General features: G+C 43.0%; 1 protein-coding gene across 2 annotated transcripts in view; it reads left to right on the forward strand.

The window, feature by feature from the left end:
• The window catches only part of ZC2HC1A (zinc finger C2HC-type containing 1A), a 245,098-nt gene that overhangs the window by 87,258 nt on the left and 131,943 nt on the right, over positions 1 to 25,897 (forward strand). For both annotated transcript variants that reach the window (XM_030215727.1, XM_030215736.1), the window contains exons 6-7: positions 18,439 to 18,538; positions 24,785 to 24,893. In XM_030215727.1, coding sequence (XP_030071587.1) covers positions 18,439 to 18,538; positions 24,785 to 24,893 — 209 coding nt within the window. The remainder of the gene's footprint in view (positions 1 to 18,438; positions 18,539 to 24,784; positions 24,894 to 25,897) is intronic.

Below are 25,897 nucleotides of genomic sequence, written 5' to 3' on the forward strand. Positions count from 1 at the left end.
AATGCCGCAGATGAGAAACTCCAGCGGGGAAACACAACAGCTAAGCAGCATGTTTAGTTTAGTAATAAACTACATCGGTGATCTCCTGTAGAGTTCCTTGTTCGAATCTTCATTTACTAATGCTCTGCTACACACTTATGCAGAGCTATTGGAAAGAATAAAAAGCAAGTAAAAAAAGATGATCATACCATACATACTAAATAAAGGGGATGATCATGCCATACCCACTAAAGAAACGGGAAGCCTCATATAAAAAAATATATATAAACATGTTTGTAAAATAGATATATGAAAAATCATCTTCAGCAGACCTCAAAAAAGGATACTAATATAGAGTATGTATAATCCAGTCTGTAAGGATGAATAACATAAAAGCCAAACATAAACAAGTATATATAATATATTCTTTATTGTATACCTAATGGTACAATGACTATTAATGAACATATAAAAACCCAGTGTTGTATCAGAAATTCACATTAATCTCTTCTGAATATCTGTTGTTCACATAGGTACCTGCAACCGCTATTCAGGACCTCGGCAGCAACTTGTTGCACATAGAGAACTCTTTATGATTTGCTGACATTGTCATCAATCCACTTCGATTTTTCATCTTTAAATTTTTCATAAATCATTTTTTATCAAAACTTTTAATCAAAATCCCAAATATTGAGTAACAAATTTCTTTAAATTTCTTTATATAGAGCACTTATCTTTTATAAGCCACTATAACGACCCCAGCCAACATGGGCCATATTTTGCTTCTGCTGCATCAGGACTCTGTCCTTATGAATGGCTGAACAACTTTCTGCCAAAGCTTCTAGGACAGAGTCCTGATGTAGCAGAGGCGAAACATGGCCCATGTTGGCTGGGGTCCTTATAGCGGCTTATAAAAGATAAGTGCTGTATATGAAGAAATTTTAAGAAAATTTGCTACTCATTATTGGGGGTTTTGTTTAAAAGTTTTGATGAAAAATTTAAAGATGAAAAATCAAAGTGGACCGGTGATGTCAGCAAATCATAGAAAGTTCTTTATGTGCAACAAGTTGCTGCTGAGGTCCTGAATAGTGGAGAGTGGTTGTTGGTATCTATGTGAACAAGAGAGAGAGATTCAGATGAGATTAATGTGCATTTCTGATACAGCGATGGGTTTTTGCATGTTCATGACTGTTTGCCCCCCCGCTGACAAAATTTTAACACAAATTTGAACACAAATATCCACTATAATACATGAAAATAAAACTTTTAAAAAAGACTAAAAAAGAAAAAAAAAAGGGGGCGACCATTTGATGTAATGTATCTAAATATGATGGTAACTGATCAAAGCAGTAGTCAGACAAAGGAAAATAACTCATCAAAATGTTATATTAGAGGAGCGACAAAAGCATACAAAAATGATGAAAAAGATAGAATGATAAACAGTAAAAAAATAAAAAAAACAACTGGACTTCGCACAATCTTGCTAATGGATATATCATAAGAAAAGCCTGTTCTACATTGAGCCCACAAGGCTGGCTGTATTGAGTTCAAAATTTAAACGTTCTTCTTCACGCAGTAATACTTTATTTAATATAATACTTTATTTTTATAGCCTGCAATACCTTGTAGTCCGATGCAGGTTCCATACAAAGAGGCTGTACAAACCAGGAAATATAATTACATACAATCACATAATCGAATAAAACTAATGCAATCAATTCCTACTATATTTTTGAAAGAAATATGTCTTAAGCAACAGTCTAAAATTTGTGTAACTTTGAAGCCTGTACTATCAAAGATGAAATTTCTTTGCCTAACTTAGCTGCCTGATAAGAGAATAAAGAGTCAATACATTTCTTTCTAACTTTACCCTTCATAGTTGGAAAGGAAAATAAATTTACAGATCAAGAGGAACACACTAAATTTGACAAAACAGTGCATCAAATAGGAAGGTGCCAGTTCATAAGAGACCTTATACATTAGACAGGAAAATTTAAATAATACTGTAGCAGTTACTGGCATCCAATGAACTTTGGCATAATACGCTGACAGGTGGTCAGATTGTTTCAAAGAAAACATTAACCTTGGTGCTGTGTTGTTAATTTTTCTGTAGCTTTCTCATTAAGTACCAAGAAAAGCTTGATAAATAATATTGTAATAGACCAAAGAACTAAGCAGCAAAGCCTGAACCAGCAACCAAAATTGATGATCCTTAAAATATTTACAGATACAGCGTAACGTATGCGTCAGGAAAAATTATTTTCTGAATCACCTTGTTTACTTGAAGTTCTAATGAACCAGTGGAATCCAAAAGAACCCCCAAAGCCCTCGCAGAGGAAGGGAAAAAATAAATCTGATGGTGAATTACAATATTAGGTTCTATTGGTCCTTAGAGCCAGTAATTAGCAACAACTTCTTTTTTTTTTTTTTTTTTTTTCTGTATTCAGTTTTAACATATGTGCTATCGTCCAGTGTTCTACAGTTCTAAAAAACATACGCAAAACAGGCAACTCGGTCAAGACCTCAGGCTGTACTGGAAGAACACTTATGCCATCCACATAACTAAACACAACCTCTAATCTCTGCAACACAAAACCCAAAGAATGTGTAATATATAGGTTAAATAACAAGGGGGGTGGGGGAACCTTATGGAACCCCAAAAATTGCTCCAACAATCAGACAAGTCTGCAGACATTCTAACTTTATATCTCCTATTAAGGTGAAAGCCCTGGAACCAGGACATAACTGTGCTCATAATCCCAATGCCATCCAAGATCTGTAAAAGAATATCAAAATCAGCCAGATCAAAAGCATTCGATAAATCAAATTGACCCCTCCTCTCCCCTCCATTTTACATGTACTTAATAATGAAAAATTGTTGGTCATCAATGGTATGATTGGCCTCATACCAGTGTAGTACTAGAGGAGCTGTCTGTATATTCCTACTGATTCAACTCCTGTGTTCTAGCATCCTCGTCTTAACCATCCTCGTTTTCCCTACATATTACAAGGACAGATTACAATATATATCATCAGGGTAGAATTAGTTGAATGAAAATATTGTTTAGTCACTGGATAGACAAATTTATCAAGAATCATACTGTGTTTATATACTGTGCACTTTCCGCATTTGGAGTGTCCTCTTGACCAATATTTGGTACAGTTGACGGTATCAGCTTCTGTTTTCAAATTCTTATTTCTGGAATAGGCAATAACAGGTTTCTTCTCTTTGAAACATGTGTGTGTCTCAAGGATATGCCAGTTTCTCCTAATTGCCTTCTGGATATTATTTGAAAACTAACTGAACTGGAGCATACAAATAATATATGATTTTTTGTTGTGTTGTTTGTAGCTCTTTCTAGACTTTCTTTAATGCATTTTCTGGATATCCTCTTTGTTCAAAATGGTTAGATATGGCACTAGCTGGAATCTCAAATTCTTCCAGATTAGTGCAAAGCCTTGTAGATGTAGGAACTGTGAATATTGTAAATTGTTCTTTAAAGCCCTATTGTGGAAACTGAAGTGTGAGTGAGCATTTTTATCTGTCGGTTTCTTATAAACTATAGTGATGAATTGATATATTGTCTTTCTAATAAGAATGTCCAGAAAGGCAATCTGTTGCATGTCATATTGCATCTTAAAATGTAAATTCTGATCTCACACATTCAACCACTCGTAGAATTCAAAACGTTGGGTGACATCTCCTCTCCATAATAGAAAAGCATCATCTGTGTAGCGCTTGTAAAATGTTTCTGCCTTAAACAGGTGTTCTCTTAAAAAATGTTGTTTCAAAATTAGCTGCATAGAGGTTAGCTACATCTGGTGCCATAGCTGAACCCACCACAGTTCCCTTAACCTGTTGATAAAATTTTTCTCTGAGGACAAGCAGGCTTCTTGTTTTCACATGTGGGTTGACGTCTGCATCTGCCCAGGAACTGGCAGTTTGCAAGAGCAAAAAATAAACAAGTCTTCTGGCACTGCGCATGTGCATCTCAGTTTTTCTTTTTCCGCAGTGAGGTGTGGCAGGTTCCTCCTGTGCTCCTCTTTGAGGCCCGGGAAAGGAGTCTTCATTTTACGCAAGTTTTTTGCTGCTGTTTAAAAAACAAAAAACGAAGAGTTTCTCCATTTTATTTTCTTAGTATCTTTATTCCCTTTCATTTTTAGTTTTCTTTCTTCGACGCAGCCGGCCTTTAGGCCGCACAGTCGGGTTTCTCCTCTTTTTGTGCCATTTTCTTTTTGGAACAATCGCGTCATTTGATTTTGCTGAAGCAGTTTTTCCTCCCATTTCATGGAAGACACCCAGCGGCTTCAAACGTTGTACTCGGTGCAACTGGACCATCTCAGGTACTGATACTCGTTCTTGGTGTATCCAGTGCCTTGAGCCCGACCATAGCCCAGCTGCTTTGTAGTCTGTGTCTTCGTATGAAGAAACGGACTTAAGTGTCTTGAGAAGCCCAGTGAGAGAAACATTTTGTAGCTTGGTCCGGACCTTCAACATCGGTACCGAGGTCGGCAGCGTCAACATCGAGGGAGGCATCGACGTTGGGAACAGAGGTAATTGCTGCTGAGAGACCAGGTCGCGCTGGGAGCAGTGAGCCATTGAGTGGGTCTCCACCTGTCTCGAGGCCTCCTGTTATGCAGGCCCCCCTGAGACCGAGCATCGGACCCGACCCCGAGGAGGCGTGTGGATTCCACGTCGTCCTCTTCGGTGCTGAGGAGTCTCAATGACGGGCATCGAGTGAAAGGCGAAGAAGCACCATCATCGATCTCCTTCTACACACGGTGCTGGGAGCTCCGGGGCATTGAGGGACTCAGCACCCAGGAAGTGTCTGCGCCGAGAGGACCGCTCCCCCTCTATACAAGAGGCACCCGGGAAGCGTCGGCGCCGAGAGAACCGCTCCCCCTCTATACAAGAGGTGCTGATGCATCGGTCTCCTGGCAGCCTGGTACCTGCTCCTGAACCTTGGCAGATTCTGACACTGGTTGTTCCATCGACCCCACAGCCTTCTCTGATGGCGACTTTCGATGAATGCATCCGGGCCGTGCTTCCAGAGCTTCTGGAAGGACTGCTGCACCAGTCTGCTTCGATGTCTGAGGTGCTTGCACCTTCCGTACCGTTTGTTGCAGCGGCATCTGGCCTTTCATCTGTGAGAAGGTCCCCGTCTTCAGTGCCACTTATGGCATCGGTGTCGGCTGCCACCCAGGCATGTGATGGAAGATTTTTCTTTTGACCATCCGCTCCCGGATGCCCAGCCCCACCCAGGAGATTCTCTCCCACTGCACACCTCACATCTTTGTGACCCATCTATTCTGCCAGTGTACCTCTGTCCAGCAGGTTCTTTTCTTTGTTTGCTTCTGTTCCCCAGTGAATATCCTGTGCTCCCCCCTTCTCCCCCCTCTCTCCCCCTCCAAAGGTTGTTCTCTAAGTCCACTGCCCTACACATCCTCCCTATGTAAAACTCTCAGAGCCCCTACCATGCACGAGGCCCTTCCACCCTTGCAGTTAAACTTTACAGTAAAACCCTCATTCTTACTTCGTTTAACATAAACAGCACTGACAGTGTCTTTAGTGGCGAATCTCACTCTCCTGCCTTCTGTTCAATCCGTTCTGGCGACTGATGCTCCATTTTCGCGATGTATTCATTAACAGCAGTCTCTGTGTCGAATGACCTCCATTTTCCATCCTGGCGTATTTTCAGCACTGCTGGGTAGATGAGCATGAATTTGACCTGGAGATCTTGTAAGCGGCGACACAATGGGGTAAATATCCTCCGTCGCAATGACACGGAGTAATCTTAAAATATTCAGATTAATTGGCCATCATATTTAGTTTCCTCTCTTTTTAAACGATAGCCTCTCAAAATTTCTAGCTTGTGCAGGTAATTGTGGACATTCAGAATGACCACGCCCGGGGCTGGACGCAGCCCACGCGGTGCACCCTCTCCAGGCAAAGCGCTCCGTCATGGTCCGATAGAGCAAATTCTGACAGCCATTTTTCCACCACTGTCGCCAGTACTGTGTCGCTCACCGATTCAGGTAGTCCGATGAGGCGCAAGTTGCTGCGTCTAGCTGTATTTTCTAAGTCATCGATTTTATTATTCAGCGCGACCACTGTAGATTTTAGCTGCAGTAGCTGCTGTTGCGCTGGTGTGTATGCGTCTTCGAGCTCCGACACTCTGTGCTCAAGTTCCCTGGTCCGTTGTGTTACCTCCGCCAGCGTGGATTCAAATGTTTCAAGCTGCTTCGATATTTTGTCCAGACGCGGTTCTAACACTTGTGCCACCGCCATAGTCAGCTGCGATAGCTGCTCCGTTGTGAATGTAGGCCCGCTCTGCTGCGATGTCTGCACTGTACCGGTGGCCGCTACTCGCTGTTTCTCTTTTTCCTTTTTCGCACCTCTTGTCGACATTATCTTAGACGCTAGACCGCAACGGTGAGACGCCCATGGACAAGTTTCTCGAGACACCGTCTTTCTTGGCAAAAGTGAGGTTTTTACGCTGTTTGTTAATGTTTTCCGGGTGTTGGGGCCTCAGAGAGCAGAGACACTCGTCTCACACTCTCAGCGCATCACGTGACCCTCCTAATCAGTGATTTATGAATGCCTGAAACTGTTGTTGGGAGTTCCGGGTCGTCGGCACTAGGAGGACAGTGCCCCCTCCATACTGGAGGTGCCGATGCATCGGTATCCCAACAGCCAAGACCCAGTTCCCACATCGACCCCAGCAGTTCTGCAACCTAAACCTGAGCCGACACCCCAGCCTTTCCCGGTGTCGACTCTTGATGAGTGCATCCGGGGCCTTACTCCTTGAGCTTCCTGGTAGCCTTCGATTCCCACTGCAGCTCCTTGTGACTCTGGGCAAGTCACTTAACCGTCCATTGCCCCTGGTACAAAATAAGTACCTGAATATATGTAAACCGCTTTGAATGTAGTTTAAAAACCTCAGAAAGGCGGTATATCAAGTCCCATTTCCCTTCCCCATTCCCTTTTGCAATGGTGTACATCATCAGGGGTGCTTGCGCCTACTCTGCCTTCCGTTGTGGCCCTGCTTGGCCCTCAGCCTGCGGTGCGGCCTCCGTCACCGATGCCACATGCAGCTCCAGTGTCTACTACCAATCCTGCACTACTCCGATGTCTGTGGAGGAAGCTTCACCAGAGTTGAGGCGGGAACAGACTTCTCAAGGCCATTCTCGAGGACATGGCTCCTCTTCATCGAGGCAGGTTCAGTCTCGACACTCCCTCCAGGAGGTATTGTCTGATACCAAACAGGAGCACTTTTAGGATTCAGAGGAGGATCCACGGTACTTTTTCTCAGATGAGTCCTATAGAATTCCCTCTGAACCCTCCCCTCCACCTGAAAGGAGAAAGTCTTCTCTGTGGAGCCTTTCATTCCCTTCTTTTGTCAAGGAAATGGCTGATGCCGTTCCATTTCCTTTGGAAGTGGAAGACTAGCCTAGGGCCAAGATGCTTGAGGTCCTGGACTACATGTTTCCTCCTAGGGATGCTGTGACTGTCTCCACGAGGTATTCCAGGAAGTCCTAGTTAAGAACTGGGAGTCCCCCTGTTGGTCCCAGTCATACCCAAGAAGATCTCCCAATGATTCAGAAAAATGATTGGCTGTTCACTCTGGATTTAAAGGATGCATATACTCGCATCCGGCTGGAAGTATCTTCGATTTTGGCTGAGAACACATCACTTTCAGTACCACGTGCTGCATTTTGGCCTTTCTTCTGCTCTCAGGGTCTTCACCAAATGTCTAGCAGTAGTTGCAGCATCGCTACTCAGACTGGGAGTCCATGTATTCCCGTATCTTGATAATTGGCTGGTAAAGAACATCTCTTCGGATGGTGCTCATGAGTCCATGCGAATGACTGTTCGGGTGCTCGAGCTACTAGAGTTTGTTTTAAACTACCCCATCTTTGCCCTTTCCAACAATTGGCGTTCATAGGAGCCCTGCTCGATACTCAGAAGATTCGAACCTTCCTTCCAGAGATGAGAGCGACACACTTCCACTGTTTGAGCCTTTCAGCAGGTCTCAGATCAGCAGATGTTGAGATTTGTTGGACCACATGTCTTCCACAGTGTAAGTTACACCCATTGCACTTTTTCACATGAAATCAGCTTAATGGACCCTAACTTCTCAGTGGTATCAAGTTACAGGGGGCCTGGAAGATGTCATCCAAGTCCCCAGAGCTTGTACGTTCCTTTCAGTGGTGGACCATTCGATCCAATTTGACTCTGGGACTTCCGTTCCAAATTCCTCATCCAGAGAAGGTGCTGACAATGGATGCATCTCTTCTGGGATGGGGGGGCTTATGTAGATGGCCTTCACACCCAATGTGTTTGGTTCACCCTTTAAACGAATCTTCATATCAATCTCCTGGAGCTCCGAGCGATCTGGAACGCTCTAAAGACTTTCAGAGATTAGTTATCTCATCAAATTATGCTCATCCAAACAGACAATCAGGTTGCAATGTATTACACCAACAAGCAGGGGGGCACTGGATCACGCCCTCTGTGTCAGGAGGCCATCTGGATGTAGCATTGAGCTAGACACCTTGGCATGTTCCTTCGAGTCACTTATCTGGTGGGAAAAAACAATACCCTGGCCGACAGACTGATCAGGATAATGCAACCACATATGAAGTCTCTCAATATGGGCATTGCACGCAAGACCTTCCGAGTGTGGGGCACCTCCTCGGTAGATTTTTTTTTTTTTTTTTGCCATTCTGATCTACCACAAGCTGCCTCGGTTCTGTTTCAGTCTTTAGGCCCACCACAGACTAGTGTCAGATACCTTTCTCCTTAATTGGGGAACACGTCTTCTGTATGTGTATTCTTACATACATTCTCCTATGTGGAAGACTTTGTTGAAACTGAAGCAAGACCGTGGAACCATGATTCTGATCACGCTGTACTGGCCATGTCTGATATGGTTGCCTTTCTTCTGAAGTTATATTCTGAAGAGCTGTGGAGATTGGAGTGTATTCCGACCCTCATCACGCAAAATGAGGGGTCTCTTCTACATCCTAACCTCCAGTCTCTGGCTGTCACAGCTTTGATGTTGAGAGCCTAGAATTCGCTTCCTTGGGTCTTTTGGAGTGTCTCCCGTATCTTGCTGGCTTCCAGGAAAGACTCCACTAAGAGGTGCTATTCTTTCAAATGGAGGAGGTTTGCTGTCTGGTGTGAGAGCAAGGCCCTTGATCCTCTTGCTTACCCTACACAGACCCTGCTTAAATACTTTCTACACCTATCAGAGTCTGGTCTCAAGACCTTAGTGCAATTAGTGCTTATCATCAACGTGTAGAAAGTAAGCCCATCTCTGGACAGCCTCTAGTTCACTTCATGAGAGATTTGGTTTTGTCAAAGCCCCCTGTGAAACCTCCACCCATGTTATTGGATCTCAAAGTCGTTCTCACTAAGCTGATGAAATCTCCTTTTGAGCCACTGAATTCCTGGTCATTTTCTTGGTGACTGTTACTTCAGCTCATAGAGTCAGTGAGCTTCAGTCCTTAGTGGTAGATGTACCTTCTATGTTTCATCACAACAGAGTAGTTCTCTGCACGCACCGTAAGTTCTTGCCAAAAATTTGTGTCTGAGTTCTATCTGAACCAGTCGATTGTCTTGCAAACATTCTTTCCCCGACCTCATGCTCATCCTGGCGAAAGAAGCTTGCACACCTTGGATTGCAAGAGAACATCGGTGTACTACATGGAGTGAACCATTCTTCACAGATATTTCTTTTTATCCCATCAGGAAACTCACCATTTCTAATTGGCTGGCAGATTACATTTCCTTTGTGACCAGGCTGGGCTGGCCTTGGAGGGTCATATCACGGCTCACAATGTCAAAGCCATGGCTGCTTCGGTAGCCCACCTGATGTCAGCCTCCATTGAAGACATTTGCAAGGCTGTGACAAGGTCATCAGTCCACACATTCACATCACACTACTGCCTAGAGCAGGATACCCAATGCGATATTCAGTTCGGACAGACATGGTGTCTAGAATCCAACTTCACCCTCCTAGGCCCATTTTATTCTGTTCCAAGCTGCACTCTCTTTCAGATTGTATATAGTTTCAGGTTAATCTCTTGTTGTGTCCTCACCATTGTGAAGCCCAATTGACCAATGTTTGTTGTTTTTGGTGAGCCTGGATGCTAGGGATTCCCCCACTTGTGAGAATCTATAAGCCTGCTTGTCCTTGGGGAAAGTGAAGATACTTGCCTGTAGCAGGTATTCTCTGAGGACAGCAGGCTTTATATTCTCACAGTCCCTCCCACCTGCCCTTGGAGTTTTCTCTGTTTTTCTTTTTACTTTTTTTTTCTGTAGTATAAAACTGAGGAAACCGCGTTCTCGTTGCGGGCCAGAATGCCCGCATGTGTGGTAGAGCGTATCTCTCATTCCACAAAGCTCTACTTATGTTATTGATAAGTCCTGGACCGTGCGGTACGGGTCAGCGTCACCTGCTGTTCTCAGAGAATATCTTCTATAGGTAAGTATCTTCGCTTTATTTAGGGAGAATGAATCTAAGTGTTCCTCGTGGCTCTGTCCTTTTATTGCACTCCAATCCTGCTCTGCTTACTAATCGCCACTCACCCACGCACTACTTGCTCACTACTATAACCGTTGTTGTGGCACACTATTAAGCTTTGTGGCAGTACTTTTCACTGGTGATGTCATATTTGGAGGGTGGAGACTAGAGCTTGCTGATATTTGTGACAGCCTAAGTAAATGATATTACAGTAGTCTAGTTGTGACAGTAATAGGACTTGGACAGCAAGTCTAAATTGTTACAGTTGAAAGTATTTATTTACGAATGCGCCTTAACTTCCGCAATAGCAGGAATGATTCTTTTATCAAAGAGTTTACTTGAGGTTCAAATGATATGTTATCAAGTGTTATACCTTTAATAGTAATTGAGTGATCACAGTTTAGTTTTGAATTAATACCCACCAGTAGAAACTTAGTTTTTCCTTGTTTAATGTCAACAAATGACATCATCCAATCCTCTATTAAAATAATTACAGACTTAATCAACTCAGGAGAGATATGAACAGGAATTGTAATTGTGATGTCGTCTTCATAGATGAAATCTTTTTCTAATTTTATTCCCACTGTAAGCATAATTACTTTGAAAAGTATGAGTAACAATGGAGTAACTTGCTGTACTCCACAGGGGGCTTGCCATGAGTCAGATAGTACACCACCCATTTAACCCTATAAGATCTATGTGTGAGAACCATGAGATCACTTCAGTACATTTCCTGCTATTCCATTTCTATCTAATGTTTGTTACAGTAGATTGTGCTATAGCAAGTTGAAGGCACTTGAAAGATCAAACTTCATGATGTACTTGTTTGCCCATACTAACAAGTGATCTAATAGCAGTGGTGTGCTGGTAAATGTTTAACAGGCTCTCTCCCCAGTCCCCCTCTGCGCCCCCGTCCCCCTCTGTGCCCCCCCCCCCCCCCCCCACAAATTGTAGAGCTGACTATAGCTGGGGAGAGAGCCTGGGGGGGAGGTGGCAATGCAGTATCCAGGAAAAAAAATTAAATGATCCCAGGTTCCAATCTAATTCATGTTTAATGTGGGATAAAATGCCATAAATAAGTAAATAAATATAAACTTTTAATGTTGAGCACCTGATTCTCAAAGTGAACATATTCCAAACACTATAATGAAAATAAAATGATTTTTTTTAAAATTCTTTATTTATCATTTTGATTAATTTACAAGAATATATCTTGAACAAGTAAGGCAGTTTAACAGGTTACAGGCAATTTTCTCTAAAGAAAAGAAAAAATTAAATAAGGGAAGTATAGATTATCAACTTGTATTAGACCCCAAGGGGCTGGAACTTAATACTACTCAGGAGATTAGTTTCAAATATCTTCCAAAAATAAGAGGTAAAGGCTTAACAGTATATACCGTGCATTTTTACTTTTCATTAATCTCTTTTTCAAAGGCTAATCAGACCTACTAAACTCCAACATAAATTATAAAACCTTTTTCTGTGTAATAAACTGTTTCAGGTGCTCAGAAACAAAAAATACATATTTAACCCCTAGATATTTCACATTGCATTTACATGGGTAATTGAGATTAAAAGAGGCTCCCAAAGCTAATGTTGCGGATCTTAATGCCAAAAACTCTTTCCTTCTAGCCTGAGTCTGTTTAGTGACATCTGGAAAGAGTAGTACTTTTTCCCATAAAATGGGGTTTGTAAGTGCTTTAATGCAGTTTTTCTAACCAGTTCCAGGTCCTGTTGAAAAATAAAAGATACCAAAAGAGTTTGTCTTTCAGTTATTTCAGTCAAGGAAGATTCTAATAGTTCCGAAACATTTAAATCGGGTTCTATTTGTGGTAGTTCTTGGGGGCCATCTTTCAATTTTCTTGCTGGCAGATAATATACTTTATTGAGTGGAGGTATTTTATCTTCTGTAAATTTCAAATTTTCCATCAAATATCGTTTGAAAATATCCAAAGGGGAATAAACTAAAGTTCTTGGAAAGTTCAACAAACGCAAATTAAGCCTCCTGTTGTAATTTTCAAAATACTCCAGTCTGCTATGAATCAATGTATTGTCCTGTATAAGTCTTGCTGAAATTTCTTTCATTTTTACATTTTCATCAGATAAATGATTAATTCTTTCTGAGACTTCATTTTTCATTGCTGTAAGGTCTTTAGACAAAGTCTGAACGTTACTCACGAGAGAGTCGATCTTGCTAGTTGAGGTTAAGACCGTCTGAAGTATCTCCCATATAGCCTCGAGTGATACCGGCACTTTCTGGGCCTTAGATGAAACACAGGCATCGACTGGGGAGATCGCTATGGGGCCCAGTTGACTCACCGCTTCGCCGTCGTCGCGGTTTTGTGGGTCGCCTCCATAGTCGGCCCCAGTCGGTTGTGGCGGTTGAGATCGCGTTGGAGGGGACAATGAAATATCCTGTCCCAAGAGGTCAGCCTCTCCTGGCGCTGTAAACTCAGCGGGACCTCCAAACGCCGTCATTGCGGTTCTCGCAAGAAAACTATTGAGCGTCTGCTGGGTAGGTGTAGAAGTTAGAGCTGCCTGGGCCGCGGCTCTAACAAACGCCTTTCTCTTTGTATGCGGCGTATTTCCTTGCAGGTAAAACAAATTTTTTAAGGTAATAGAGAAAGGGTTTGTACTCCTGCTGACTCCTCGATGTTACTCGCGAAATGATGTTACTGCCGCCATCTTGCTCCGCCCCCCCCCCCCCCCCCCCCGATAAAATGATTTTTTTTTTCTACCTTTGTTGTCTGGTGACTGTTTTTCTGATCATGCTGGCCCAGTATCCGATTCTGCTGCTATCTGTCCTCTTAACTCCGTTTCCAGGGCTTCCGTTCCATTTATTTCTTTCCATTTCTCCTTTCTTCTTCATTTCGGGTCCTCAGCTTCTGCCTATTTTCTTCATCCATGTGCAGTTTTTCTCCTCTCTTCCTTTTCCCTCATCTCATCTCCTTCCTCACTCTTCTCTACCCTCCATCCATGTCCAGCATTTCTTCTCTCTCCTCTCCCCTGCCCTCCATCCACCCATGCCCAGCAGTGACCCTTCTTTCCCCTGTCCTCCATCCACCCATGTCCAGCAGTGACCCTAATCTCCCCTGCCCTCCATCCACACATGCCCAGCAGTGACCCTCATCTCCCCTGTCCTCCATCCACCCATGTCCAGCAGTGACCCTCATCTCCCCTGTCCTCCATCCACCCATGTCCAGCAGTGACCCTAATCTCACCTGCCCTCCATCCACCCATGTCCAGCAGTGACCCTCATCTCCCCTGTCCTCCATCCACCCATGTCCAGCAGTGACCCTAATCTCACCTGCCCTCCATCCACCCATGCCCAGCAGTGACCCTCCTCTCCCCTGCCCTCCATCCACCCATGCCCAGCAGTGACCCTAATCTCCCCTGCTCTCCATCCACCCATGTCCAGCAGTGACCCTAATCTCCCCTGCCCTCCATCCACCCATGTCCAGCAGTGACCCTAATCTCCCCTGCCCTCCATCCACACATGCCCAGCAGTGACCCTTCTCTCCCCTGTCCTCCATCCACCCATGTCCAGCAGTGACCCTCATCTCCCCTGTCCTCCATCCACCCATGTCCAGCAGTGACCCTAATCTCACCTGCCCTCCATCCACCCATGCCCAGCAGTGACCCTAATCTCCCCTGCCCTCCATCCACCCATGTCCAGCAGTGACCCTCCTCTCCCCTGTCCTCCATCCACCCATGCCCAGCAGTGACCCTAATCTCACCTGCCCTCCATCCACCCATGCCCAGCAGTGACCCTCCTCTCCCCTGCCCTCCATCCACCCATGCCCAGGGACTCCCTTCTCTCCCCTGCCACCCCCTCCCGCGTTGTTCACCGGCGACTTCTCCTCCCTCCCTCCGGATCCGTCCCTCACCGACCTGACTCTTCTAATTTTTCGGCGGGGCAGGCAGTCTTGCCTGCCCGCTACCAGCGCTGACTCTCCCCTGCCGGTTCGCGCTTCAAAATGGCCGCCGAGACTTCAGTAGAAGTCTCGCGAGGCCGCCTCTGGAAGTCTCGGCAGCCATTTTTAAAGCGCAAACCGTCAGGGTAGAGTCAGCGCTGGTAGCGGGCAGGCAAGACTGCCCGCCCCGCCGAAGAATTAGAAGAGTCAGGTGAGGGACCGGATCGGGCGGGAGGGAGGAGAGCCGGCTCGCAGTGGGGAAACAACCGGCTCGCAAGTCGGTACAAAATGTAACAACCGGCTCTTGCGAGCCAGTGCGAGCCGGCTCCAGCACACCACTGTCTAATAGTATCTAACAAGGTCCCCACTACAGTCTCTGTACTACAGTTGCCTGGAATCCAGGGTGGGAACTATGCAGTATGTCAAATGTATCCAAACTTTCACCACTATATAGCTGCTAAGCTGTCCACTAATTTCACAAAAAAAAAAAAAAAGGAATGGATGCTACAGACCTGTGGTTTGTTTACAATTTGATGTGAATCTTTTTAGTTCTTCAGTATGGAAGTCAAGATAATGTGTTCCATATTGGTAGGAATGGGTGGCTGTCTATACTTCATTAACTTTGGGTAAAGTTAATGAAGTCTGGAGCTAGTCAGCAAGTATAATTTTAAATCCTACTGGAGCATCTCTATATATAAAAGGCACCTCCAGCGTTCTAAATTTGTAGTTGCAAGATTACATGAGTGTCTGCCCCGCCCGCCGCGTCACAACGTGATGACGTTGAGGGCGGAGCAATGACACTCAACAAATCGGATTGTCATTGGGTAATCTCTGTTTCCACTCACCAATGCAGCCGTCATTCCCATACACTCAAAAACAACCAAAATCGGCGCTGGAACCCGTCCACCCGCTCGCTCACCGTTCCACCGCCCTCCCTCTCCTCTCAGACTCCGGCCATGGTGCACGACGATTACTGCACATGAGCAAGGAAGCCCGGTTTGCAACTGCTAACACCCTCCCCCCCCCCCCCCCCCAAGGTCGACGCAAACACTGCTGAACCCTCCACCACAGGTCGCCACCACTCCCTCCCCTCCATCCCACGTCAGCTGTGGCCGCTACACACACACACACACACAAAAAAATATGCAAAATAAAACAGTTGCCGACGCGGGACCTGCCTGCATGCAAACCTCTCCTGTCAAGTCCCTCGCCTTGCTGTGCGCATGTGCTGGAAGACTTCTGCACCCGTTTCTCCTACCTCCGTTTTCTCCGGTGGCCTTCGCAGCTGAATGTGCAAGTCACAAGGGCAGAAGCTGTCGCTTCGCTTCTGGCCGAGTAAGTCCGCTCCTGCTCTGCACCCTCCCTTCTGCTCCTTTCAAGCAGCTGGGACTCAACAGCGAGCACAAAACTCCTTTTCCTTTGGTTTTGTTTACACTTGCACAGCTGCCTGCAGTGCCCCTCTTCCGTTTTTACAAACATTTTGGCAGATTTCCTCTTTTTTCCTCTTTCCTTTTTCTACAAACATGACAAGGGGGTTGGAAGAGCAGGTCCTGCACAGCTGTCTCCACAGTTGCCACAGGCTAAGCAACAGTTCAGGCACAAGGAGGGGGAGGATGAAGGCCTGAAGAGGTCCTGAGACCACAGATGGGGGAGGGGGGGCCTCACAGCACAGATGAAGGGGGAGGGGGGATCCACAGCCCTGAGAGGAGGAGGGCAGCAGGGAGACCTAAGAGGAGGAGGGGGGGAGACTGACCAGACAGGGAGATGAGGGGTCCTGCGACAACACAGTGGCATAGGCAGACGGAGGGGGTCCTTCGAACACAGAGAGGGAGGGGGGATGTATCTCTGTCAAACACACTATCTCTCACACACACACACACACACACACTCTCTCTCTCTCACAATCAGTGTCTCTCTCACTGTCTACAACACACGCTATGTCTCACACTGGATCACATTCACTATGTGTCACACTGTCACTCTCAAACACTCTCTCACTCTCATACACTGTCGCTGTGGCTCACATACCCACTCAAACACACTGTCAATCTCACACACATACTCTCTAACATACACACTTGTAGCCACACACATTCAATCTGTCTCTCTCACACAGTCACTCTCACACACACTCTCTCAAACATACACACTCCGAGGAAAACCTTGCTAGCGCCCGTTTCATTTCTGTCAGAAACGGGCCTTTTTCACTAGTCTTTCATAAAATTAGTAGTGCAGACATCTAGTTGGCAATGAGAACTTGCAAATTTTCTTTGTTAATTTATTTGAATCTGACCATTCAAGAGGAAGAAAATTCTTCCAAATTGTGTGCTAAGATATCGCTATCTAGACCTAATAATTGGTTTTCCTTTTGATGTTTATTGTGTACAATGTTGACACAAATGGAGTCTTTTTTTTTTCTTGAAAATTAGCTAATTAGCACTAGGTGTCGTATCAGATTAATTCAGTAAATCCTTTGTATGTATCAACTGATTACCAAATGCAAGATAATCTCGAATATAAACCCACCCATTCAAAATAGAACATAGTCCCCTTTTAGGGGAAAAATGTTAACTCATAATCAAGTGATCTTCTCCCTCCCTCCCTAGGATGAGTTGGGAGAGTGAAATAAAAGAAAATAAGTCTAGTAGTTTTGAGTGAAAACTTATAGCACTTTATACAAGTCTTTGTTCTAGTTTAGCTGGAAACCCAAAGGGGTGGGAGGAAACTGCCAGGGCCACAATAAATTCAGCATACATTTTTGTATCACCTTGTCATAATTTAAGAAAATTTATTTGTTCAAGCGTTTTCTGCTAATTGATCTACAGTAAATCCATTATATAGGCTAGAAGGAATTTTTCTTTAGTTCTTCATTTTAGTTTTTTTTTTTTTTTTTAATTAGGGCTGCACATTTAACTCATTAATACCATGTTAAATTTTAGCCCATGTTAATGCAAGTTAAAAATTCTCTCCCTTTTTTTTCTGTCGGCATCTCTTCTTACCTCTCTCGCAGCCCCCTCTCCTCTGCACGCTCCTTCTTCCTGCTTCTCAAGGCCCTGGGCTTGACACATGAAAGCATGATGCGTCTCACCCAGCCCAGAGCCTCTGTGAACGTGAAGTTTTGCCTTCTCTGACAGACCTTCCTGTTACAGAGGCTTCGGGCCTGGTGAGATATAGCATGCTTTTACTGTCACGTCAAGCCCAGAGCCATGAGGAACGCGCAGAAGAGAGGGTGCTACTGGAGAGGTAAGAAGAGATACTAGTAGAAAAAGGGAGAGAAACATGCAGACTAGGAGGGGGAGCAGGAAAAAGAAGAAGAGATAGAGATGTTGGGGGGTGGGAAGGCAGCAGGAGAGAGGAAAAAGATAGGTGTGTGTGTGTGTTGGGGGGGGGGGCTTCTGGAGAGGTAAGGAGAGGTGCCAGGTGAAAGGTAGGAAGAGACAAAGATGCGAGCTGTGGGTGGTGAGGGGGAGGAGGTGTGGAGGTAGAAAGAGGAACAGATATGCGGATGGGGGAGGGTTAAAAAAGATAGATGCTGGAAATAGGGGATGGAAGAATCAAAGAAGGGAGATGGTGCCCATAGAAGGGAGGGAAAGAAAAAGAAGGGGAAAATGGTGATCATGGATAGATTGAAAGGAGGAAAGAGAGATAGGAAGAGATGGCGCCCTCGGCCTTGACCGTTGCAGTGAAAGTACGTTGCGTCTCACCTGGCCCCATGCGCCTCTGTAACAGAAAGTCCTGCAGCTTTGTGGAGGATTATCTAGTTGTAGTGTACCAGGCTGACAACTAGCAAAGCCAGGTTCAAATCTTGCTGCTGGCTGGTCCCTGTAATATTGGGCAAGTCATTTAACCTTCCATTGCCACAAGTACAAAATTAGATTCTAGTTCCCCTGGGCAGGGTATAAATTTTAAAAATAAAATCCAAAAATCAATCACTTTTTTTTGTTTTACTGAAATTTGTTGGCTTTTTTTTTCGAAATGTTTTCCTTTTAATTTGTTTTGTTTATCTATTATCACAGTACAAGCCTCCAGCACTCAAAAAGACGAATCCTTCAGGTTTGGTACCAGCAGCTTCCTCACGGTTACCTCAGCCATCAAATTTTGGCAAAGCAACTGCAGGTATAAATTATTTTCACAGTATATTTAAATAATGATTTTCAAGATTTGGAATATATGACAGCAGGTAAAGACCAAAATGGCTCATCTGTTCTGTCCAATAAGGTAGATAGGGCTGTAAATGGATAGAAACACTTGTCTCATGACTTGATTATAGGGTCATCTGAGAAACATTAGGGTAGTGGTTTTCAACCCAGTCCTCGGGATATACCTAGCCAGTCAGGTTCTCAGGATATCTACAGTTAATATACATGAGATAAATTTGCATGGACAGCCTCCACTGTGTGCAAATATGTTGTGCATATTCATTGTGAATATCCTGGAAACCTGACTAGCTAGGTTATGTCCCAAGGATTTGGTTGAGGACCTCTGATGGGGATTTTCAAGTAAGCTGTTTTGAACATGCACAGCTGGGGAATTTGTGTAACACTGGACCAACTGTTTTCAGTTATGATTTTCTGTTGTATGAGAAGGAACATCTCCTTGGACCTTTCAACTTTTTTGCATTTCAAAGGTTTTTGTCCATATTAGGATACTTTTCTGTAAGGGACTTTTATTCTGTATCCAATGGTAAAAGACCTTTAGGTTCTAGTGTCCCTAGTTTGGTATTGGTATTTAAAATAATTTTAAAAATGCCTTTCATTGCAGAATAAACTCAAAAACAGCATACTCATAAGTAACCACCAGTGAAATACTCATACTCATTCATACCATATAAAAAAAACTCAGACATCAATTATTTCGATAGATCTGAAAACGATTATGAACTCTGCTTCTTACCAGAAACTGTATTTTGAAATCTGTGCCACATGATGGAAGTGTATCTCACTGGTATTTGTCAAAATTAATTGATTTTGACAGGTGACATGTCCACTTCTGGATTCTCCACCAATCAGATGAGATGACACGCCCAAGCCATGCCCACACTGTGCCCCATCTGATGATGTCACTGCCCAAGCCATGCCCCCGCAACCTTTGGCATTATTGGATATGATGTCTACCCCACCCAAGCCCTGCCCCTTGCCCCAACTTATTTGCATAGCCATGGCCTAAACCCCACTCACTTTTGCATAGCCCCACCTCAAAACTGTTCCCCTTTGAAATCACAGGAAATGATCATAGCTACGCCCCTTTCCCAAGATGGGGTCTACTACTGTATACATCACGTCGCTTCCTGTTTCCACTATTAGCTGCCATTTTGGATGGGGTCACGTGATTGACTTCAAATAAACCCGACACCGTCCCCTACAGCCTCTGCGGAATTTATTTGTACATGTGCAGCTTAACCTTTTTTTTTTTCTCACAGGAAAGAAAAATAAGGTATTTTGTAACTCTGTACTCAACATTTTTCTTATTTTTTTCTCTAAAAACAAAACAAAAAACCTTTTTTAAGCTTTATCAGTAGCTTGCTATACAAAGCCTCCCTGCTTTTTTCAAGAGATTGCAACGGCTCTGTTGTAAAAAAAAAAAAAAAAAATCATTCAACCACCCACACTATCCTCTCCCTTTCCCTTGCAATAGCCCGATTTTTGTTTGCAACCTTCAAAATGACAAGACAACCATATCACTGATATGAAGACTGAATTTCATTTGATCATCACATGAAAACGTAAAGTAACAAAATCATGAACAATAGTAAACTGTTTTCCTTGTAACAATGGCCTAGACTGTAACAGATTTAATCTCGATGAGGTGATGTACTTACTGGCCTTTTCTTAAAGGAGTTGGGGCAGTCTGGTTTTGATTCACTTGTTGGAGGCAGTGGAAATTCTGATTTGCTCTTTTGTCTTGCATGGCAGCATGTGCAAACTGGAAGCAATTTCCAGGGTGATTTTTTTGTGATAGATTTAGAAGACCATGAACTTGGTTTATCGTGTGAGTCACAAGGAGGTTCCAGTTTCTTTGCAGACACACTCTACCAAAGCACAGGCAGCATTATGGCCAGAAGCTAGAGCAGTTGTTCAGTAAGACATTTTATTTATTTATTTGGTTTTTTTTTTAATTTGTATCCCACATTTCCCCACCTATTCGCAGGCTCAATGTGGCTTGCATGGTACCGCAACAGCGTTCGCCAGTTGCGGTATGAACAAATACAGGTGTTTTTGTGGTAAAAGAAGGTTCGTGTTAGGTAGATACATTGGGGAAGTTAGGGAGGGGGGATGAGGGTTAAGGTATGTCCATTACAGTCTTTGGTTTTGCAGTGTCGCAGGAACTTAGGTTTTTATGTTGGGTCGGTGGGATATGCCTTTTTGAACATGTTTGTTTTTAGTTCTTTCTGGAAACTTAGGTGGTCATTCGTTGTTTTTATTATCTTTGGCAGAGCGTTCCATAGTTGTGCGCTTAAGTAAGAAAAGCTGGATGCATAAGTTGATTTGTATTTGAGTCCTTTAATACTTGGATAGTGGAGATTTAGGTAAGTTCGTGCTGATCTTGATGTGTTTCTGGTTGGTAGGTCTATGAGGTCTGTCATGTATCCCGGGGCTTCGCCGTATATAATTTTATGAACCATGGTGCAGACCTTAAAAGCAATGCATTCTTTGATTGGGAGCCAGTGCAGTTTTTCTCGGAGGGCGCTATCATAACGTGCTTTTCCAAATATAAGCCTGGCTGCTGTGTTCTGGGCGGTCTGAAGTTTCTTTATAATTTGTTCTTTGCATCCTGCATAAATTCTATTGCAGTAATCTGCGTGGCTTAGTACCATTGATTGTATCAGGTTGCAAAATATAGCCCTCGGGAAGAATGGTTTCACGCGTTTGAGTTTCCACATTGAATGAAACATTTTCTTTATGGTAGATTTCGCTTTGTTCTCTAGAGTGAGGTTTCGGTCGATTGTTACTCCGAGAATTTTTAGGTCGTCTGAGATGGGGAGGGTGTGACCTGGAATGCTTAGGTTTTGGGGTTTGTATGTGTTGTGTTGGGAGGAGATGATGAGACTGTGTGTTTTTCTGTGTTGAGTTTTAATTGGAATGCATTTGCCCATGAGTCCATGATGTTCAAGCTGAGCTTGATTTCATTGTTGATTTCTGACATTGTGTTTGTATGGGATATATATTGTGACGTCTGCATAGGAAAGGTATGGAAAACAGGTGCGAGGATGTTTTAATGCCGTTGTATCGCTCCATGGTGCGACCGCACCTTGAGTATTGTGTTCAATTCTGGTCGCCACATCTCAAGAAAGATATAGTAGAATTGGAAAAGGTGCAGCGAAGGGCGACTAAAATGATAGCGGGGATGGGACGACTTCCCTATGAAGAAAGATTAAGGAGGCTATGGCTATTCAGCTTGGAGAAGAGACGGCTGAGGGGAGACATGATAGAGGTAAATAAAATAATGAGTGGAGTGGAACAGGTGGATGTGAAGCGTCTGTTCACGCTTTCCAAAAATACTAGGACTAGGGGCATGCGATGAAACTACAGTGTAGTAAATTTAAAACAAATCAGAGAAAATGTTTCTTCACCCAACGTATAATTAAACTCTGGAATTCGTTGCTAGAGAAAGTGGTGAAGGCGGTTAGCTTAGCAGAATTTAAAAAGGGGTTGGACGGTTTCCTAAAGGACAAGTCCATAAACCGCTACTAAATGGACTTGGGAAAAATCCACAAATCCAGGAATAACATGTATAGAATGTTTGTACGTTTGGGAAGCTTGCCAGGTGCCCTTGGCCTGGATTGGCTGCTGTCGTGGACAGGATGCTGGGCTCGATGAACCCTTGGTCTTTTTCCAGTATGGCATTACTTATGTACTTATGAATGGGTTGAGGCCTTGAGTGGATAGGGCCTTGGCTGGTGGGGTCATCATGAGGTTAAAAAGGATCGGTGATAATGGTAATCCTTGTGGTACTCCACAATTTGGTTTCCACCGTGATAAGTTAGTGTTAGATTCCACTTGATATGTTCTGGTGGTTAGGAAGCCCTTGATCCATTTGAGTGTGTTTCCACCAATTCTGAAGTAGTCTAGGAGTCTTAGTAATATCTTGTGGTTGACCATGTTGAACGCACTGGACATGTCGAATTGGAGGAGAAGTATACTTTTACCTATTGCTATTTCCTGCTTGAATTTGGTTAGGAGGGTAAGTAGTGCTGTGAGGGGGCGGAAACCTGATTGTGAATTTGTTTATGTAATCGTATAATTGTTTGGTACCAAACCTTCCATTAGTTTGACTACCAGTGGGATAGATGCTACTGGTCGGTAGTTGGTAATGTTATTTGATTTTTTTCTTGGTTTCTTTTGGTATTGGGGTGAGTAGAATGTTTCCTTTTTCTTTTGGGAAAATACCTTGTTGAAGCATGAAGTTTAAATGGGATGTGAGGTCTGTTATGAAGCGGTGAAGGACGGATTTTATTAGGTAGTTAGGGCAGGTATCCAATTGACAGGGACTGTTGGAATATCTGTTAAATCACTTGGGTGACAGTGTCGACGGTGAGGAGGCCCCAGATTTCTGGAAAACCCAACTTTTCAGATTTGCGCTTGGAACTATCGCTTGATAAATTTAAGGAGTATCTTGAAGGCCTGGTATTTCAAGCAGGCATTATTTGAGACTGCTGGGCTGTCCCAGGCCAAGGTTTCTTCTCTCACGCTTTGTTCTACTGTTACTGTATTCTATCAGTTATGGTTTGATTAAAATTCTACTCTTATTTAATATGACATTTGTATTTGTTTTTAGTTTGATTTTTAATTTTGTGTTTTATCTTTGTGAATTGCTTTCTTAATTAAAAAGTGGTATATCAATAAGTAATGTATGAAAATGGGGAAAGGATCATTCAAGGATTTAAAAAAAAAAAAAAAAAGCTTACTGTTTGTAGATTTGGTGTGTGCCTTATAACTTTACAGATATGGTGAATGAACCGTAAAAATAGATAAAAACAATAATAACTATAATAATTAGGACTACCATCTTCGTTATTTTTTCATGGAGAATCAGAAGCTGATTGGTTCTTAAAGCTTACTTTAAAAATAAAAACTCCTTGTTTTCTGGGCAGAAAATTCAGATCGTTTCCGATGTGACTAGATTCACTCAACTGAGAAGGAAGCAGTTCTTGGAATTAAAGGTTTCTGTGCTTGCTTTGGAAGCCATTTTTAAAATTTTTTTTTTCAGTTTCCATGCAAGTGCTTAGTTGGTTGGTAGGGGAAAAATTATGTCGTCTTTGATCTTACACCCCTTTAAACTTTTGAATAATAGTAAAAGGTTTTAGGTTTTTGTTTTTTTTTCATGGGGTGAGGTTAGATTCTTTGATAATTAGTACTCCTAGAATCGTTTAGAATGGTCCTACTGTGGGGTGGGATCAATTCTATGTATTTTTATATATTATTTCTTTTGAGTATTGGGCAAGTGGGTTCCCTTGACATGGGCTGTAGAACCTAGGTTTATTGTAGAGATTTCTGTATTTTTTTATTGCATGTAATGGTGTATTTACTTTACATATGGCTATGTAAATTTTGAATTTTCCAATTAAAACAAAACAATAACAGAACCTTCAAGATGACCAGTCCAAGAGTAGTTACCTGGTACTTATTCATCTGATTGTCTCAGACCAACGCCTTAAGGGATGTTCAGGCTATTGTTTCACTGCTCTAGTGACTGCTCTCTCTCCTGCTGACATCATCCAGGCCAGAAGCCCATGAGGGGTAAATCACCTTTGGTGGTTTGCTTCTGAAGGGGAAGACCAAAGGGAGCTCCTTCAGGAATAAAAGTAATGTCCACAGGAGGAAGAGTTGAAACTAATAGTGGATAGGGTTTGTTAGGGGATATTTGGAAGGGAGTGTTTTTGTTTTATGGGTGGCAGTCGAGCTCCTGCTTAGTGAGAGTTGGGAGTAGGGTATGATTATTAGTATTGCTTACATTAAAATAAAATACTCAAAATGAGTATTATGTTTTTCACTGTGAATTGCTTTGGGTCTACCAGTGAGGAAGGAGGTGTATAATAGTTTTGAATCAGAATCCAGTCTGGTTTCAATTAAGTCAATAGGGTTATAAATTACTGTGGCAGAATAGTAAGTGAAGTCCAGAACTTAGATGAGAGCAGTCATGCCCGTTTGACCACTAGTGAGATGTCGAATTATCAAGCTATAGGTGGGTATAAACTACAGTTGATTTTTGCAGAAAGTAGTAGAGCAGTGCAAATCTGTTGAACTAACATAAAGAATGTACAGTTTCTTAATTATAGTGTATTGGCTTTTTTGCACAGTCAGGTTAAATGGATGTCTTAGATGTAGCCAGAAAAATGAGTAAATGTTTCTCTGTTTTTTTTAGGTGTACTCACAAGTAATGTTCCTGCTTCGGGCGGGTCAGCAGGATACAAACTTCAGAACTCGTCACCAGCACGTAAGAATCCCGCAGGAGTATCAAGCCCACAATCTGGGTAAGGTCATAGTAAAATGAAGTACCTGATTGTAAGTTGCCGTGAACTACTAGTGAAAAGATGTGAGGTAAATGTAAAGTTAAAATTTGATTTGTCAGTTCTTATTCAGTTTCCTTTTCTGTCATAATTATTTGCTAGACAGTTTCTGTGCTGTAAAACATATACAGCAGCCAAGATGTTTACAATTGAAGTTTCAGTATTACTTATTCATTTGTAGTTTACCCCTCAATAGGTCCTCTCGCTGTACCTGCTAAGGGGAAGAAAACGTCTTACCTGCTGGAAAATTGTTTGCAAACTTGGGAAATTGTGCACTTTGGGGTTAAATAGGTAATTTCATTGTCTTTGCTAAATAAGCAGAGTAATATTAAGTCAGTTTAAATAATAGTATAGCCTTTAAAGTCTTTGTGAGGGTTTAATATAGAAACTGTTTGAGTCTAGTATTTTAGGTTGCATTTTTGAGTTTACTAATACATCAGTTTAGAGCATAGCTAGCAGTTGAAGGATGCCTCTGTTTAGTGTTTTGTCTCTTCCACCCATCCCAAGGCTGATCTTTGATTTATAGGCTTTTCAGCCAATTAGGAGGAAGACATTGCAGATTGAGGTAATTTTTTACTTTTTTGCATTGTGTTCTGCCTGATTTATTGTAAGAAAGGGTTTGTTTAAATTGTATTTTTGTAGTGCTGGGCTAATTTTTGCTTTATTTTTTTTCTAGTTTTAGTAACGAGAATTTGTTTTTCTTTTTTAAGGAGCTTGTTTGTTTGCTTGTTCTACAGATTTTTTTTTACCTCCATTTCAAAGGGAGAGGTGACCTTTTCAGACTCTTTTGAAGTCCCCATGCTTTTGAGGGTTAGATTGCACATTAAAGAAACTAGTTGCTGCTTTTGACCTACAGAACAGCTGAGGAAAGGTTATGGGCTTTGGTAGGGCTTTGTTTTCTGTTTTTTCAACAGGTACAAAACTTGCATCACCAGAGTTGCTTAATCCAGTTACAGCTTCTGCCTCAG

Source organism: Microcaecilia unicolor, chromosome 1 (assembly GCF_901765095.1).
Source record: "Microcaecilia unicolor chromosome 1, aMicUni1.1, whole genome shotgun sequence".
NCBI classification, from domain to species: Eukaryota; Metazoa; Chordata; class Amphibia; order Gymnophiona; family Siphonopidae; genus Microcaecilia; species Microcaecilia unicolor.